We start from the raw sequence: 17,986 nt of genomic DNA, 5'->3' as shown, positions 1-17,986 counted from the left end.
TTGCAAGTGCTTTGGAGGATAGGATTAAAATTCAAAATGAGCTGGACAAATGGGAGAAATGGTCTGAAGTAAATAGGATGAAATTCAATAAGGACAAATGCAAAGTACTCCACTTAGGAAGGAACAATCAGTTGCACACACACACAAAATGGGAAATTACTAGCAAGGAAGGACTACTGTGGATAGGGATCTAGGGGTCATAGTGGATCACAGGCTAAATGGGTCAACAGTGTAATGCTGCAAAGACAAAAAAAACAAACCAAAAAAACCCCTCATTCTGTGATGTATTAGCAGGAGTATTGTAAGCAAGACACAAGAAATAATTCTTCTGCTCTACTCCGCACTAATTAGGCCTCAAGAGGGGTATTGTGCCCAGCTCTGTGCACCACATTTCAGGAAAGATGTGGACAAATTGGAGAATGCTCAGAGAAGAGCAACAAAAATTAAAGTTTTAGAAAACATGACCTATGAGGGAAGATTGAAAATAAATAAATAAATTGGGTTTGTTTAGTCTGGAGAAGAGAAGTCTGAGGGGATATAACAGTTTTCAAGTACATAAAAGGGTGTTACTAAGAGGAGAGAGAAAAATTGTTCTCTCTGACCTCTGAGAATAGGACAAGAAGCAATGGGCTTAAATTGCAACAAGGGAGGTTTAGGTTGGACATTAGGAAAAACTTCTTAACTTTCAGGGTAGTTAACCACTGGAATAAATTGCCTAAGGTGGTTATGGACTCTCCATCATTGTCTAACCTGCTCTTAAAAATCTCCAGACACCTGTCAGGGATGGTCTAGATCAGATCAATCCATGAGCTGCATTCAGGTGAGGATCCACGGATAGTTCCCTCTAAGGTGCACACCTGGGTGTCTGCACACAAGAGAATGAAGGGCCACCCACCTAATTAGGGGAGCCATGCAGGTGTAGCAGTGGTGTGAGAAGAGGCGGTAGGGGGAATTTGGATCATGCAGGACTGCGGCGGCCAGAGAAAGAGGCCCCAGCTCAGGGGATGCTGCGGTGGGGGAGAGAGGGAGAGACCCCACCTTCCCAGTCCCAGCTTCAGGGCTGCCATGGCAGGGGAGAGAAGGCCATCCATTGCATTTGAAAGGTAAGACTACTGATATCAAAATATGAGTTGTATCCTTTTATTTGTAGAACAAAAAAACTTTATTATTAACATAACGCTTTTATCCAAAGTGCTTTACAATAGTTAGTTAATGCTACAAACAACATTTGGAAAGATCATTAAGTGGTCCACTGAGACCCTCAGCAATTTTCAGGTGCTCCGTGGAGGAAAAAAAAAAGTTTTCAGAACCACTGGTCTAGATAACTTAGTCCTGCCTTGAGTGCAGGGGACTGGACTAGAAGATCTCTCGAGGTCGCTTCCAGTCCTACTGTTCTATGTACACAGCTGAGATTCTCACAAAGGCCTGTGAGCATCTCCAGGTCTCTGTTCCCAGGTCAGGCGTGTCCTCAGCAGGTGGTGTATACACATGGCAGATGTCGCTCGTGGCTTCCCACCCATACTCACTGACCGCTGGGATCAGCTCCTTGCCTTTGAATGTTCGGATGGGATGTGGGAGCAGAATAGGTCATACTCCCTATTCTCCCCAGTGGTCGGGCAGCCTAGTGGGTAGATTGCCAGGCTCTCAGTCCCCTACTGGGCCAAGTACTTTGTCTTTAAGGCCAGGGGAGGGGTAAAGGGAACCCAGGTCCTCTCTCTCCACAGGGTCCCAGCCCAGGGCCCTGTGTATATCAACCTCTGAACAGGGTGGGGTTGGTGTCCCTCCCAGCAGGGAGTCAGAACCCACTGTCATGGGCTACTTCATACAAATCCATTCAGTTTGGGACATGGCCCCTCCAGTACAACCTGCTGGCTTGCTGCCTGTAGGGTTCCCTCTTGGGTTTAGGGACATGCCTTGGTGCGGTCCCAGGTCCCTTCAGGCAAGGTGAGGAGGAGTTATCTCAGTCTGTTACCCCTGGTGCTGGGGGTTCATTCGCTGTCACTCCTTGGTTGGGGAGCCAGTGCTGGCTTCCAGGTGGCTGCCCTGGCTGGCAGGTCACTGCTCCATCCCTTCAGCCCTGACCTGAATCAGGGTCCCTTCTTTTAACCTCCCTCCAGTCCTGGCATTGTTTGCAGGTATAGTAAGGTGGGGCTAGCTTAACCCAAACATTTTCTTTACCCCTCGCTGAGCCAGCAGGCAGTTTTTCTGCTTCATTGCGCTCTTCTTCCAGTGCAGGGACTGACTCCTTTCTGGATTCTCTCTCTGTCACATCAGGTGATGGGATGATGAATGAGAACAAGGAGGAGCATCCTCAGCAGGAAGGTCCTGAGCAAATGGAAGCACAAAGAACACTATCGGGAAGATCTGAAGGGGATGTTTTCTGGAGTCCTGAGCAGGGAGAAGCCTGTGGAAATCAGCACAGGCCAGAAGTGCAGCAGGGAACCTCCTCAGGAGAGAGACAACAGGGTAAATCCACTGACCAAGGGGTTGGTTTGAAGGACTTTCCTGAAAAGATGATCCAGCCAGGAATCTGCACTAAAGGGAAACCATATGAATGTGCTCAGTGCGGAAAAGTCTTCAGTAATGATTCATCCCTGATTGTTCATTGGCGAGTCCACACAGGAGAGAGACCCTATAACTGTTCGGAGTGTGGGAAATCCTTCACTCGGAGCTCCACCCTTGTTGTGCATCAGAGAGTGCACACAGAAGAGAAACCCTATAAATGCCCCAACTGCGGGAAAAGCTTTAAGCGGAGCTCAACCCTTATTTCACACCAGAAAATCCACACAGGAGAGAGACCTTATAACTGCCTGGAATGTGGGAAAAGTTTCAATCAAGGCTCAAACCTAATTAAGCATCAGAGAATCCACACAGGAGAGAGACCCTATAACTGCCTTGAGTGTGCGAAAAGTTTCATTCGGCACTCACACCTCATTAGACATCAGAGAATGCACACTGGAAAGATGCCATATAATTGTCCTGACTGTGGAAAAAACTTTAGTGATAGCTCAGCTGTTGTTAGACATCAGAGGATCCATACTGGAGAGAGACCCTATAAATGCCTTGAGTGTGGGAAAAGCTTCAAGCAGAGCTCAGACCTCATGAATCATCAGAGAAGCCACACAGGAGAAAAACCCTATTACTGCCCTGAGTGTGGGAAGGGGTTCAGTCGGAAGGCTCACGTTATTTCTCACCAGAAAATGCACAGGCCAGAGAGATCCTTTAACTGCCTCAAGTGTGGGAAAAACTTCACTAGGAGCTCTGACCTCATTAGACATCAGAAAACCCACACTCAAAAGACACCCTCTAAATGTTCTGTGTGTCGAAAAAGCTTCAAGCAGAGGTCAGAACATATTTCACATCAGAGAGCCCACACAACAAAGAGAAACTATAAATGTTCTGTCTGTGGGAAAAGCTACAAGGTGAAGGTCTCTCTAATGTCCCACCAGAAACTCCACACAGGCTAGCAGGAACTCTCACTATGGGACAATGGGTCTGTGCTCTCCTGAAGCAAAGTGTAGGTGTGCTTCATTGACAGATGGTCTTTGCAGGGGCAGCAAGTGGATGACGGGTTTGGGTTTCAGTAGGGGATATTTGACAGGGGTAGAAGAGGACAGAACGCTGGATACCCAGGAGCTGGGTGCTTTCAGGGCCTGGGGTGAGCAGGCTATTGGGATTGGTAGAGAGACATTTCTGTGGGTTACACACATTTTCCATTTTAGAGGACAGGTAAAAATACCCCATTGCAGTTATTCTCTGATTTGTCTCTGCAGCTCCTAGGGCATCTCGGGGTAGGGACAGGGGAATGTTATTCAGGGAAGCAGCAAGGGGCCCTCTGGGGCTGTAGTTACAAGGCAGGAAGAGCTGCTGATCTGAACTAACAGGATGTCGGAGCACTGCTCAGGTGTATTGGACATCTCTAAAGTCATGGATGGTGCGAGTGGCTGGAGATTGGGGAATTTATGGAGATTACCCAGAGAGATGGGAACTCTAGGGGAACTCCTTTTGGGAGTGTGGTCTAGCGGTTAGAGGGGAGGGTGGGGAAAATGAGTTCAGATTCCTAGGTGTGAGCTGGTGCTGGTCGCTTCCCCTCCTCTCTGTGTGTCCATTTCTCCCATCCGTACAATGGAGATAATAGTTGACCATCTCCCTGGAGAATTGTGAGGGGCCACTAATTACTGTGTATGAAGTTCTTCAGGAGAATGCAAGTACAGGAGAGGCTGAGCTTCACTATTATTGTTATTACTGTGTACTGCATTCATCTGACAAAGTGGGTATTCACCCATGAAAGCTCATGCTCCAATACACGTGTTAGTCTATAAGGTGCCACAGAACTTTCGCTTTTCACAGGATTATAGAATCAGAGAAATGCAGGGTTGGAAGGAACCTTGAGAGGTAATCTAGTCCAGTTTCCTGTGCTGAGGCAGGACTAAGTAAACCTATACCATCCCTGAAATGTGTTTGTCCAACTTGTTCTTAAAAACCTCCTATGATGGGGATTCCTTGGAAGTCTATTCCAGAGCTTAGCTGTCCTAATAGCAGTGGTCCCCAAACTTTTCGGAGTACTGGTCTTCCTTACCCCTGTTCATGCCCCCCTGCCCCCAGGAAGCCAGGTTCATGAATAGGGCTGCGGCTTCCAGGGAGGGGGAGGGAGCATGGACAGGAGTAAGGGGGCCTAGTCTGGGACTGCAGCTGGGGCTGGATGTGGAGCTGTGATTGGGCCATGGTCTGGGGCTGAGCGTGGTGCAGGGATGCGGGACCATGGCTGAGGGCAGTGCCAGAGCAGAGCTAGGAGTGAAGTAGGTCTGGGTGGCACTCCCTCGCACTCTGAAAGGGGGCTGGCCCAGACTTTGCCGCACCCCCCCCCCAAAGATCCTTCGCACCCCACAGTGTCAGGACCTCTGCCTTATCATTAGAAAGCAGTTGACTTTTTCCTTCCTAAGTGTAATATTTTGCACTTGTCTTTACTGACTTATTTCAGACCAATTCTCCAATTTGTCAAGGTCATTTTGAAATCTAATCCTGTCCTCGAAAGTGCTAGAAATCCCTCCCATCTGGGTGTCAATTACAAATTTTATAAGCATTTCTCCACTCTGTTATCCTAGTTATTAATGAAAATATTGAATGGTACCAGATCCTGGACTGACTCTGGAGGGACCCCACTAGATATGTTCCTCATATTTGAATATGAACCATTGATAACTACTCTGAGTATGGCCTTTTAAAGAGTTTTGCACCCACCTTAAAGTCATTTAATTTAGACCACATTTTCCTAGTTTGCTTATAAGATGGTCATGTCGGACTGTGTCTTAAGCCTTACTAAAATCAAGATTACTCCTAGGGGAATTCTATGTCAAAAAATAAAAAATTCTGCACACAATATTTTAAAATTCTGCATATTTTATTTGTCAAAATAATGTGGGTTTTTTAACCCACACTTTAACCCAAAAAGATCCACCATTACAGTCAGTCAGTCATTACTGAGAACAACATTGCAGGCTGTGCAAAATAATTTGTCCCCATCCACATGCAGTTTTGTAGGGAATTCTCAAGCACGAGGAGCTGGTGTAGCCATTTTGGTGCATGATTTGAAGGCTGTCCATGGCATGCAAAAGAATAAATATCCCTTTTCCATTTGGTAACGTCAGCTGGACCTGGCTGGGTACTTTGGGAAGTGCTTGGTTCTGATTGTCCTGACATTTTACTAACTGCTTGATAAATGTTTTATTTGCCCTCAGTCTTTTTTTTTTTTAAATGGGTAAAAAGTAAATAAATCCTGAGCTATAATCCTACCCCCTTGTGTCAGTTTGGCACAGGAAAAAAGTGAGAAAGCACATAGATCTTCCTAGCTGAAGATGTCCTTGCTGCCATTTATAATAAGGCTCCTTTACATCACTCTGACAATGGAAAGGAGCCTTAAAAATTTTATAGGTTTTATGTTCCTGGGGTAATGGACTGAGAATGGGAACAGTTAACTAACAATAGTAACGTTAACCACATTACTATGCAGGCAGGCTGCTACATTTAAACAATAGGAACATTAACCACATTACTATGCAGGCAGGCTGCTACATTTAAACAATAGGAACGTTAACCACATTACTATGCAGGCAGGCTGCTACATTTCTGCCTCAGAAAATATCAACTATCAATAGCACCATTAACAATGTTGTTTTCCCCTATCAAGAACAGTGTTTTATTTCAATTATTTATTGATTTTGCACAGAAAGAACACTTATTCTTCCACACTTTATCCCCTCTCAAATAAAATCTGACTGAATTTTGTTTCAATCCAATCCCTGTGATCTTCTATAAAATGTGCCTCCCAGCAATTTAAAGGATAGGGCACTGGCTGATTGCATTTCCAAACCTGGCAAAACAGCTGCTTCATTGCAGTGAAGGAACATGTAGCAGCCTGCCTGCCTGCCTATTTCTGCATCATGGAGGTAGAGCCTGCCTCATGCCTAACAAAAAGCCCTACGCCTCCACACTGGGCTTTCTGCAGGAGAAAGCAAGAAGGACAGAGTCTCTCTCGCTTGTTTGCTCACACACGTCCAGCCCTGCCCCTTGATGGTAATTAACGTCCGTCCCCCCCTCCTGCAGGTACACACGCCCAGCCCTCCTCCCCCGCAGTGATTTGCATCTCTGACAGCTACTCTAGGTGTGCTGGAACAGTTGCATTCCCTGTGCTGCCAGGGAAGAGGTGCATGTCCCCCACATATTTCTTCTGCGTTTTTCTGAGTGGGGAGCACAGAAAACTGCGAACCATAAGAATTCTGCACCTATACAGGTGTGCAGAATTCCATCAGGAGTACAAGATGTATCACATCTACTGCTTTCCCCCTAGCCACTAGACTGGTAACCATGTCAAAGAGGAAATTAGATTGGTATCATTTACGAACATAAGAACAGCCATACTGGGTCATACCAATGGTCCATCTAGCCCAGTATCCTGCCTTCTGACAGTGGCCAATGCCAGATGCTTCAGAGGGAACGGACAGAACAGGTGATGGATCAAGTGATCCATCCCCTGTTGCTTATTCCCAGCTTCTGGCAAATGAGGCTAGGGACACTTCAGAGCATGGTTTTGAACCCCTGCACATCCTGGTTAATAGCTATTGATGGACCTATCCATCATTAACTTATCTAGTTGTTTTTTGAACCCTGTTATAGTCTTGGCCTTTACAACATCCTCTGGCAAAGAGTTCCACAGTTTGACAGTGCGTTGTGTGAAGAAATAGGTCTTTTGTTTGTTTTAAACCCACTGCCTATTTCATTTGGTGACCCTTAGTTCTTGTGTTAGAAGGAGTAAACAACACTTCCTTATTTACATTCTCCACACCAGTTGTGATTTTATAGACCTCTATCATATCCCCCCTTAGTCCTCTCTTTTCCAAGCTGAAAAGTCCAGTCTTATTAACTTCTTCTCACACAGAAGCCATTCCATACCCCTAATCATTTTTGTTGCTCTTTTCTGTATCTTTTCCAATTCCAATATACCTTTTTTTTAGCTGGCATGAGCAGATTTGCACACATTATTCAAAATGTGGGCATACCATGGATTTATATAGAGGCAATATGATATTTTCTGTCTTACTATCTATCCCTTTCCTTAAGATTCCCAACATTCTGTTTGCTTTTTTGACTGCTGCTGCATGTTGAGTGGATCTTTTCAGAGAACTATCCATAATGACTCCAAGATCTCTTTCTTGAGTGGTAAGAGCTAATTTAGACATCCATCATTTTATATGTATGGCTGGGATTATGTTTTCCAATGTGCATTATTTCGCATTTATCAACATTTCATCTGCCATTTTGTTGCCTAGTCACCCAGTTTTGTGAGATCCCTTTGTTACTCTTTGCAGGCTGCTTTGGACTTAATTATCTTCAGTAGTTTTTTATCATCTGCAGATTTTGCCACCTCACTGTTTACCCCTTTTTTCAGATCTTTTATGAATATGCTGAATAGTACTGGTCCAAGTACAGCCCCTGGGGGACACCACTACTTACCTCTCTCCATTCTGAAAACTGACCATTTCTTCCTACCCTTTGTTTCCTATTTTTGTAACCAGTTACTGATCCATGAGAGAATCTTCCTTCTTATCCCATGACAGCTTTCTTTGCTTAAGAGCCTTTGGTGAGGGACCTTATCAAAGCCTTTTTGAAATTTTTGACAAATCTATGTTGGCTATTTCTCATCCTATTATCTGGTAGGTACTTACAAACCTAAAAAAATATAATATTGACATTGATACCTGGGAGACATGTGCCTAGGACTGCTTAAAATGGACTGAAGTCCTACATGATGGTCCCCTGCATTTTGAACTTGCTTACCGACAAGCTGAAGAGGACAAGAGGCACAGGAGGAAGGAGAGACTGTTCTCCAGTCATGGTCAACAGCCTCCTGCTGAGCTTGAAAACATCTGCCCTCATTGTAATAGAATCATAGAATCAGGGCCAGCTCCAGGCCCCAGCACACCAAGCATGTGCTTGAGGCGGCATGCTGCGTGGGGGACTCTGCTGGTTGCCGGGAGGGTGGCAGGTGGCTCCGGTGGACCAGCGGGGACGCCTGCGGGAGGTCCACCAGAGCCGCGGGACAGGCAGAGCGCTCCCCGTGGCATGCCGCCGTGCTTGGGGCAGCGAAATGGCTAGAGCCAGCCCTGCATAGAATATCAGGGTTGGAAGGGACCTCAGGAGGTCATCTAGTCCAACCCCCTGCTCAAAGCAGGACCAATTCCCAACTAAATCATCCCAGCCAGGGCTTTGTCAAGCCTGACTTTAAAAACCTCTAAGGAAGGAGATTCCACCACCTCCCTATGTAACCCATTCCAGTGCTTCACCACTCTCTGAGTGAAAAAGTTTTTTCCTAATATCCAAACTTGTGGTTCAAGGATTGGCCTTATTAGTCACCTGAGGACCCATAACTCCCATCGAAGATGATCATATTCAGTAACAAGTGATCGCCCATCATCATCATCCGGTAGGTACTTACAAACTGATTGTTTAATAATTAGTTTAATAATTTGTTCCAGTATCTTTCCAGTTATTGAAGTTAGTGTAACTGGTTTATAGTTCCCCCAGGCCTCTTTGTTTCCCTTTTTAATGATAGCTACAATGTTTGCCTTTTTCCCGTGTTCTGGGACATCACCAACCCACCATGAGTTCTCAAAGATACTCGCTAATGATTCAGAGACTGCTTTAGCTATTTCCTTAAAGTACCTTAGAGTAAATTTCATCAGAAAATCCCCATTTAAATACTATTATCTAACTATTCTTTAGCTTGTTCTTTCCCTATTTTGACTTGCACTCCTCACTTGCTATTAATATTAATTATATTAACTATCTGGTCACACAAGTGAATACTAAAGCAAAATAGGCATTACACACCTCAGTCTTTTTGATGTAATCCATGATTATTAGTATTTGATGTTCTCCGGCGCCTTCCCAGCTCTTTCTGTCATGGGGAGTGTATTACTGAATGGAAGGGAAGGACGGTAGTTGAATCCCTCATCACTGTTTTCAGGCAGGGACTCATCTGAGATTGTGACACGCTGGGACTATTCCTGAAATAATTACTCTAGGAGGGATTTTCTTGTTTCTGTACAGTGGGGTAGGGGCAGAGACTCGTATTTCATGAAATTCAGGTTTTGAGAGTCTTTGATGTCTCATTGAAATTTTTACATGAATCTTTTGTTTTATACAAATAAATTTCTAATAATTTGTGTGTGTGTAAAGTCTGTCTGCCAGGGTATGATGATCCTTACAGTCCTAGGAGGGGACTGAAAGCTCAGAGTGGGTGGCTTAGAGCCCCAGTGGGGATGGGGTGGGTTAGAGAGTGAATGGGCAGAGAGGAGGCCCAGGGGCAGCTGAAAGATTCCAAGGGCTGTGTGGACTCAGAGACTGTGTGTGAGTGTGATAGACAGAATGTGGCTGTGTGAAGGGGGTGAAAATGGAGTGAAAGTAACAAAAGGAGGAAAATCGAAGAAAAGGGGATTGATTGGAAATAAACAAGGGTTAGAAGGGAGAGGAAGAAATAGCAACACACAGTGCATTTAGATCTCAGCTCTCCCCTGCTGCTCCTGGTCTCCACCATCAGTGTTACCATTAGGGTTGCCAGTTTTCTAATTGCTGAAAACAGAACACCCTTGCCCTGCCCTGTTCTTTCCCCTGAGGCCTGCCCCCAGCCTCTGTCGCTCACTCTTCACTCTCCCTCGGGCAGCAGGTGAGTCCTGGGGGGCGAAGGGGAAATGAGGGGTGTGTGTGAGTCATTCTCTTCTCTCACGTGCTGCCTTCAGAGTCAGGATGGGAGGAGCTGATGTGGACCCTGCCTACCTGCCCAATCGGCGCACAGCCGAGCGGAGGTGGTGGTGGTTGGTTCCCAAAGCAAGGAGCTGGGACGTGTGTGGGATCCCTGGAGCAAGAGGCCAGGGGTGGGGAAAGGTGAGTCCCCATAGCGAGGAGCCAGGGCCGAGGCAATCAGGGCACGACGGGCAAAAGGGGTGGTGGATAGGATTCTTCCCCGGGTGCTGGCACCTACCTCTTGCAGCCCAGTCCGGAAGCCAGCCACTGCTCTCTGTCAGGCATCAGCAGCTGAGTAGAGAGCAGCTCCTCCACGTGGCTCCAGCCACAGCTGCTGCTCTTTCTGTCCACAAATGGCAGAGACCAGTTACTGCAGCCAAACCAGAGTTTTAGTGTCTGGTCAGATGTCGAAAACCGGACACCTGACAATCCTACTCACAACTGATTTCCAAATAGTTATAGGGCTGGTCTCTAGGGGGAAGCTTTACATAGATTCGTTGATTACACGGCCAGGAGGGATAATTGTGTGATTACCTAGTCCCACCTCCTCTATAACAGGCCATAAAACTTCCTTGGAGTAATTCCTGCTTGAACTAGAGCATATGGTTTCAAAAACATCCAATCTTGATTTAAAAATTAATAAATTTCCTGCTTGGCTAATAACCCCTCACTGTTAAACAATGGCACCTTGTTACTTGCCTGCACTTGGCTTCACCTTCCAGCCATTAGACCTTGTTACACCTTTGTTTGGCAACATGAAGAGCTGCCCAGTTTTACATTTCTGTTCTCCGTGCAGGTACCTATAGACTGTGAGCAAGACACTCCTTAACCTTCCCTTTGCAAAGCAAAACTAGAGCCCAGGAGCTCGCTCTGTCACCGTACAGCTCGCTTTCCAGTCCTTTACTCATTCTCACGGCTCTTCTCTGAACATTCTCCAGTTATCAACACAATAGTCCAGCAGCGATTGGACCACTGCCAAATACAGAGGTAACACAATCTCCCTACTCCTGGATAGCCCCCTGTTTGTACATCCAAGGATGCATTAGCCCTTTTGGCCACAGCATTTCCCTGGGAGCTCATGTTCAGCTGATTATCCACCATGTCCCACAAGTCTTTTTTTCAGAGAGTTTCTGCTTCCCACAAGACAGTGCCCCATCCTGCAAGTGTGGCCTGCGTTCTTTGGCTCTAGATTCATAACTCTGCATTTAGCCACATTAAAACATAAATTGTTTGCTTGCACCCAGCTCACCAAGCCACCTGTAGGCTCTGTCATCAATCTGTCCTCTTTGAGATTTACCGCCCCCCTTCTTTGCAATTTGCAAACTTCATGGGTGACACTTTTTGGTTTTTTTCCAGCTCACTGATGAAAATGTGAAGTAGGGTAGGGCCAGAAACTGATCCCTGCAGAATCCCACCAGAAACACACCTGCTCAGTGATGGTTCTTCATTGTAGAATTCTTCTGAGACCTGTCAGCTAGCCAGTTTTTAATCCATTTGTTTTGTGCTATATTGTTCTTTTTTTAAAAAAAAAAATAATTTACCATCTGTCCCCCAGCTCCTGCTGAAGGTGTGCCTGGCAGTCTGGGTGCCCTTTGCAAGGCGGCTGGTGAGGGAGTGTTCGCCTCCCTTCTCCTAGTGGTGCTGCAGTCTGAGTGGGAGTCAGGAGCCTGGGGAGATGCCCTGCGGACCAGAGAGCCCATCTCGACAGAGCCCCCAGTGAAAGAGACCCCCGAGCTCAGACACAGCCCTGGCGGGCAGCAGGGACGCTGCTCTGTGCGACGCGTTTCCAGGGCTGGAAAAAGATTCTGGCTGGATCCCTCCCGGGCCACGTGTTCAACCCTAGGGCAAAGCGCAGGAGGGGAGCGGGATTCATTAGCGCCTGCCACCAGAGGGCTCTGGGTGTTGCAGAGGCTGGGGACGGGCAGGCTGCGCGGGCCCTTTAACTCGGTCTGCCAAAGGATCCGGGAGATTTGCAGTTTGACCTTCCTGGGTCAGGTGGCGCAGACGCTGCGGCTCCCGCCTCCGCCTCCATAGCTCCATTGTGAGCCGGGAGCCCAGGCGGAGCCGCCGCTGCTGCTCCCCAGCGGGGTGTGTGCGGGGAGAGCCCTTCCCTAGCGCCCCCCTGTGCCCAGCTGGGGGGACTCTCTCCGGAGGCTGGACCCAGCCCCTGGGGCAGCCCCGGGCTCTGCCGACACCAGCCCCTGAGCCGGAGCCTGCAGGTGAGGGGCGAGACCCGGGGGAAGGGCTGGGGCCGGGCAGGAAAGTGACTCTGCACCAACGGCCCCTCCTCGCCCCAGCTCTGCTCCCTGGGGTGGGGGCGGTCTGCGAGTCCCAGAGCTGCTGCCTTCCCTGACCCCCCGCCCCCGCCGGCTCTGCCCCGTGAGCGCCTGCTGATCCAACTCGCAGTGACACAGCTGTGTGGTTTCTTCCACATCCCGGACCAACATAGCCAGGCCGAGAAAACCCCTAGGGTAGACACAGCTATGCCGACAAAGTGGTTCTGTCGGCCCGGCTGTCAAGAGAAGTGATCTTCCTGCACCGGAAGAAATACTCCTGATGCGTCTACCCTAAAGGTCTATGTGTGCATGAGCTCTGCAGAGTGGACATGGCCACAGGAAAACAGCAACCAGATCTCCTGTCCAGAGAGGGAAGGAGAGTGGCGGGGGCAAGAGAGGAAAAGTGTATGAAAGGAGAAGCAAGTGGGGAGAGAAGTTACAGGCTCCTAAACGTGCCCAAGTCTGTTGACTTTAGATTCACTTCTCACTGCACAAGACAAGGAACTGAGGCAGGAAAAGTCAGTTCCTACCTCTGCCTACTCCCTGCTACTGCCCTGGGTGACAATGTCAGAGGGGAACCCCAAGGCAGCTGCCAGGGTCGGCTCCAGCCATCAGCATTCCAAGCAGGTGCTTGGGATGGCAGTCTGCAAGGGGCGGCAGTCCCTGTGTTTTTGCCCCCAAGCAGCACGCTGAATTGCCGCCACGGACTGGGGGGACAGTCCATGTGCCATTCAGTTGGCACGCGCATTTCTGCCGTGCCGGCAATTTGGCGACAGCTTCCGTGTTCAGCTGTCTGCGGTTGCGCAGCTTCTGTCTTCTGGCTGAAGACAGAAGCTGCCGCTGAGTTTCCGCCACTGTAGAAACATGCGTGCTGCCCTAACGGTACACAGATGACCCCCGCCGTCCATGGCGGCAATTCGGCGCACTGTTTGGGGCAGCGAAAACAGTAGAGCGGGCCCCGGCAGCTGCTTTGATTTTGTTCTTTTCTAGTGTTTGGTTCTAGGAAGGTTTAAATATATGTTAGTGGATTTAGAAAAATGCCCCAGTGTGTTTGCAGTGTGGGCAGAAAGTCTGTTTGCAGGGAAGGGGAGGGAGATGAACCAGTGTGTGAAATTGTCTGAAGCCCGTTTCTGAAACTTTCCCTCTGCTCTTTTCACCCTGACAGGCTGGAAAATAACACCCAGGTTTCATTCCCCAGGGAGAGTGGGAAAATGTGGATAGTGAAGGGAAACGGCTGCAGTGCAACAGGCACAGGTAAGCAATTATCAGGTAGCAGGTGTGGGGGTCCCTACCAGTGTCCCTGATTTCCCTCTCATGCCAGGGACTCTGTGTGCCCCTCCATTACACTTAATAAACCCACCAACTTTTTCTCCTCAGGTAGTTAGTGATTAGATACTGTTCTAGTTCCTTGATAGATGAGGCCCAGTCCTCTACTGAGCTAACAAACAAGTCCATTTTCTCCAAACATTCAGACATATTAACTCTTTTTTTCTCTCCCCTGTAAATGAGCAGTTTACTGACAGTCCCAGTGATTGCAGGCTGTGATTTCCTTTTCGTTTCACTTCCACTAGGTCTTCAGAGTCATTGTCTATTCCACTCTATCCCTGGGTTCCAATCCCATCGACATAACCAATTGTTGTGTCTTTTGCTCTTTACACAACAAAAAGAAACTTGTGGAACCCCCGGCACAGTTGAGGTTCAAATAACCATACTTATTTAACTAGTGCAGATATCCAAAGCCTAACTACATTCTGACAGGTTTTTGGAGCTTTCTAAAACTAGAACGTGGTGAGGGCTAACAAACTATTTATAGGGACGCTACATTCTCTTTAACATGGAGCTGGAAGATGTGGGAAAGGCCCGGCAGGAAGAGTTAGAAATTACCCACTAAGAGTTAGAAATTACCCACTATGAGGAAACAGCCACACATTCAGGGGTTTATCAAAGACCTACTACAAACCCACAGAACTCTGAAGCCAAGAGTCAGTCCAGAATGTCAAGAGACAGGCATAGATTCATAAATTCTGAGGCCATAATGGACCATTGTGATCATCGTACTCAGACCTTCTGTATAACGCAGGCCATAGGACTTCCCTGTATTAATTCCTGGTTGAAATAGAGTGGATCTTTTAGAAAAACATCTGATCTTGATTTTAAAATTTGCAGTAATGGAGATCCACTGCAACCCTTGGTAAGTTTTCCCCAATGATTAATTACCCTCTCTGGTAGAAAGTTTGCACCTAGTTTCTAGTCTTAGCCCTGGTCTACACTGGGGCAGGGGATCAATCTAAGTTATGCAACTTCAGCTACGAGAATAAGGTAGCTGAAGTTGATGTACTTAGATCAACTTACCGTGGTTTCTTCACTGCAGTGAGTTGACTGCTGCCGCTCTCCTGTCGACTCTGCTTGTGCTTCTTGTGGTGCTGGAGTAAAAGAGTCGATGGGAGAATTCTCGGGGATTGATTTATCGTGTCTAGACTAGACATACCCTGAATTTCTATTGCTTCAGCTTCCAGGCACTGTATCTTGATGTACTTTTGTCTGCTAGATTGAAGAGGCCCATATGAGTACTGGTACATGGAGATCACCTCACTGTTGTACTCAAAGTACTATACGGGATCTTTTCAGGGAGGATAAGGCAAAACGCCACATTTATTAGTAATACAGGTTTAATTAACACTTTATCATATGCATATGATCTATTACAGTCATGCATTCACACACACACACACACACACAGACACAAACACACTCCGTCTTGCTGTTGTTACCAACACGTTGCTCCCCTTAACTGCACTGGCCAGGTGAGTTAGATGGGGGAGGGGTGGAGCCGGGCTTCTGCCGATCCGGATCGATGCTCCTACGGTGACAAGACGAGACCCAGGGTCCTTCTGCAAGACACCTTGTATTTTATAGCAGCTTCCCTCTTATGCAAATCCAGACCAGATTCAAATCTGATCTGTGTCAGTTGTCTTTGTGCTGCTTTTTCTGGTGTTGTCCCCAATGCTGCTCAAACAGGGCGTTTTTCTAAAGAAGGTGCCTTGCTTCTAATCCTGAGGTCCGTCAATATGTCTGCTCCCTCCGTTGGGCCCACTTGACAGTGTTGTATTGTCTTTTGCTCCGGCTTCCATTCCATCCTTTAACTCGTAGCTGTCTGGAGGTGGGTGTCTTCCAAGCCTCACTCATTCACACCTCATTCAGTCAATGGGGCAATTGATTACAGAGTGGGGGGGAGATCTTATTCTACTTTTAACAAAAAGGCACGTTTCTTTCACTTTAACTATACTATCCTTAGGGGCTATGACATTTGATATAAAGTCTTTTACCAATTTTCTAATACAAAGTTGTATGACAGAGGCACAATGCCAAGTCATATGAAATACAAAGTAACTTTGTGCAAGATGCAATGTCATAAAGATACTTAATATAAAAAGATACTTAATACAAAATAACACAGTGCAATGTTATAGAGATAGTTGATACAGAGATTTCTCTACATCACCACTTAATCATTTGTTTGATAAGCTAAATGGATTGAGCTCCTTGGGTCTATGAATATAAGGCAGGTTTTCCAATCCTTTAATCATTCTTGTGGTTCTTTGAGTCCTTTCAAATTTTTCAGCATCATTCTTGAACTGAGGATACCAGAACAGGACATAGTAGTCAAGTAGCAGTTGCACCAGTGACACACAGCGAGGTTATATAACCCACCCATTCCTATTCACGTTTCCCCTGCTTATACATTCAAAGGGCTAATGTGATCCTTCAGGTATGGCGTCACCCTGGGAACTCAGGTTCAGTTGATTATCTACCGTGAGCCTCAAATCTTTATCCTGGGGAGCAGTGACTCTGAAGGAGTATCCCATTTTGCAAATACCGCCTGCTTTGTTCCTAGACGTGGGAGTTTATATGTGGATGTAGAGAAACACATTCAGTTTACCAAATGATCCAAACCTTCATAAAATGACCAGTCCTCTTTATTATTTACCACTTGTCCAATCTTTGTGTCTTCTGCAAACTTTATCAATAATGATTTTGTTTTCTTCCAGGTCATTGATAAAAATGTTAAATAGCATAGGTCAAGAACTAGCCACTGTGGGATTCCACTAGAAACACACCCGTCCTCTGGCAATTCCCCATTTACAGTTACATTTTGAGACTTATCAGTTAACCAGTTTATTTTTTTAACTATTTATTTATTGATTTCTAACGAGTTCACAAATCCTTGCCTGGTACATATCAGACAGAAAACACTTGTTACAAGAGTTACTTTTGTTTACAGAGACATTATACAGTTAGCCAGTTTTTAATCTATTTAATGTGCCATGTTGATTTTTGTATCATTCTAATTTCTTAATCAAAATGTCATGTGATATCAAGTTGAATGACTTACAGAAGTCAAGTATACAACATTAACACAGTTACCTTGATCAATCAAACTCGTAATCATCAACTCAACAAAATCCTAAGTTTGACAAGATCGATTTCCCATAAATTCATGTTGATAGACGTTAATTATATTACTCTCCTCTAATTCTGTAGAAATCAATTCCCACATCAGCTGTTCCATTGTTTTTCCTAGGACTGGCCTATAATTACCCAGGTCATCCCATTTACTCTTTTAAAATATTGGCACAACATTAGTTTCCTTCCAGTCCTTTGGAACTTCTCCACTGCTCCAAGCTTTTTTTTTTTTTTTTTTTAATCAAATCAGATGTGCTGATTTTAAGATGTCTAACTTTAATAGCTGCTAAAATACTGTCCATTGTTAAAGTGGACAGTATTTTATCATCATCAGATGATATGAAGAAAAATATTTATTGAACATTTCTGCCTTCTCTGTATTATTATTGACAGCTATTTCCATATAGCAATGGACTAATAACATTGATAGGATTGCTTTTCTTCCTTGTAAGCTTTAAAATCTCCTTATTGTCCTTAACTAGTCTGATCATAGAGTTCTCCCTATGTCCCTTTGCTTCCCTTATTAATTAAATACAATTCCTAGCTTCTAACATATTAATTGCTATCAGCCGCCCTGTTTCCCCATTTGTTGTGTATGTGTGTGTATATTTCAGTTTTCAAAAATACTCTCACTTCCCTGCTAAGCCAGGCTGTTCCTTTTTAAACCAGTGTAGCCTTTTTTCTCGATTTTGGGATTGTGGCTTTTTGCCCATCTAGTAAAATATTTCTAATCAGTTTCCCATTGTCATTCACATTTTTCTGTTTAAATTACAGCTGATATGGCTCATAACCATCTTCAGCTTTGCAAAACTAAAAGCATCAAGGAGAGAAAGATATATATATAAAAATAATTCCCCTCTCACCCCTATGGGTGGTATGTGTCTTCCTCAACCTCGGGTCCTCTACCAGAGGCCTGGGAGTTTGAGGGTTCTGTGCAGTATCTTAGC

General features: G+C 46.0%; 2 protein-coding genes across 4 annotated transcripts in view; both read left to right on the top strand.

Annotated features, from left to right (window-relative positions):
• LOC116824956 (uncharacterized) overlaps positions 1 to 4,456 on the top strand; it is a 13,047-nt gene extending 8,591 nt beyond the window's left edge. For 2 of the 3 annotated variants that reach the window (XM_075072025.1, XM_075072024.1), the window contains exon 3: positions 2,201 to 4,456. In XM_075072025.1, coding sequence (XP_074928126.1) covers positions 2,283 to 3,467 — 1,185 coding nt within the window. In that variant the 5' untranslated portion in view covers positions 2,201 to 2,282 and the 3' untranslated portion in view covers positions 3,468 to 4,456. The remainder of the gene's footprint in view (positions 1 to 2,200) is intronic. The other variant, XM_075072023.1, reaches the window with a different exon arrangement.
• Positions 1 to 17,986, top strand: part of LOC116824950 (uncharacterized) — a 954,865-nt gene that overhangs the window by 7,560 nt on the left and 929,319 nt on the right. The window lies entirely within an intron of this gene.

This window comes from Chelonoidis abingdonii, chromosome 13, assembly GCF_003597395.2.
Source record: "Chelonoidis abingdonii isolate Lonesome George chromosome 13, CheloAbing_2.0, whole genome shotgun sequence".
Classification (NCBI taxonomy): domain Eukaryota; kingdom Metazoa; phylum Chordata; order Testudines; family Testudinidae; genus Chelonoidis; species Chelonoidis abingdonii.
The sequence above is the reverse complement of the archived record's forward strand: the minus strand, read 5'-3'. Positions and strand labels throughout refer to the sequence as shown.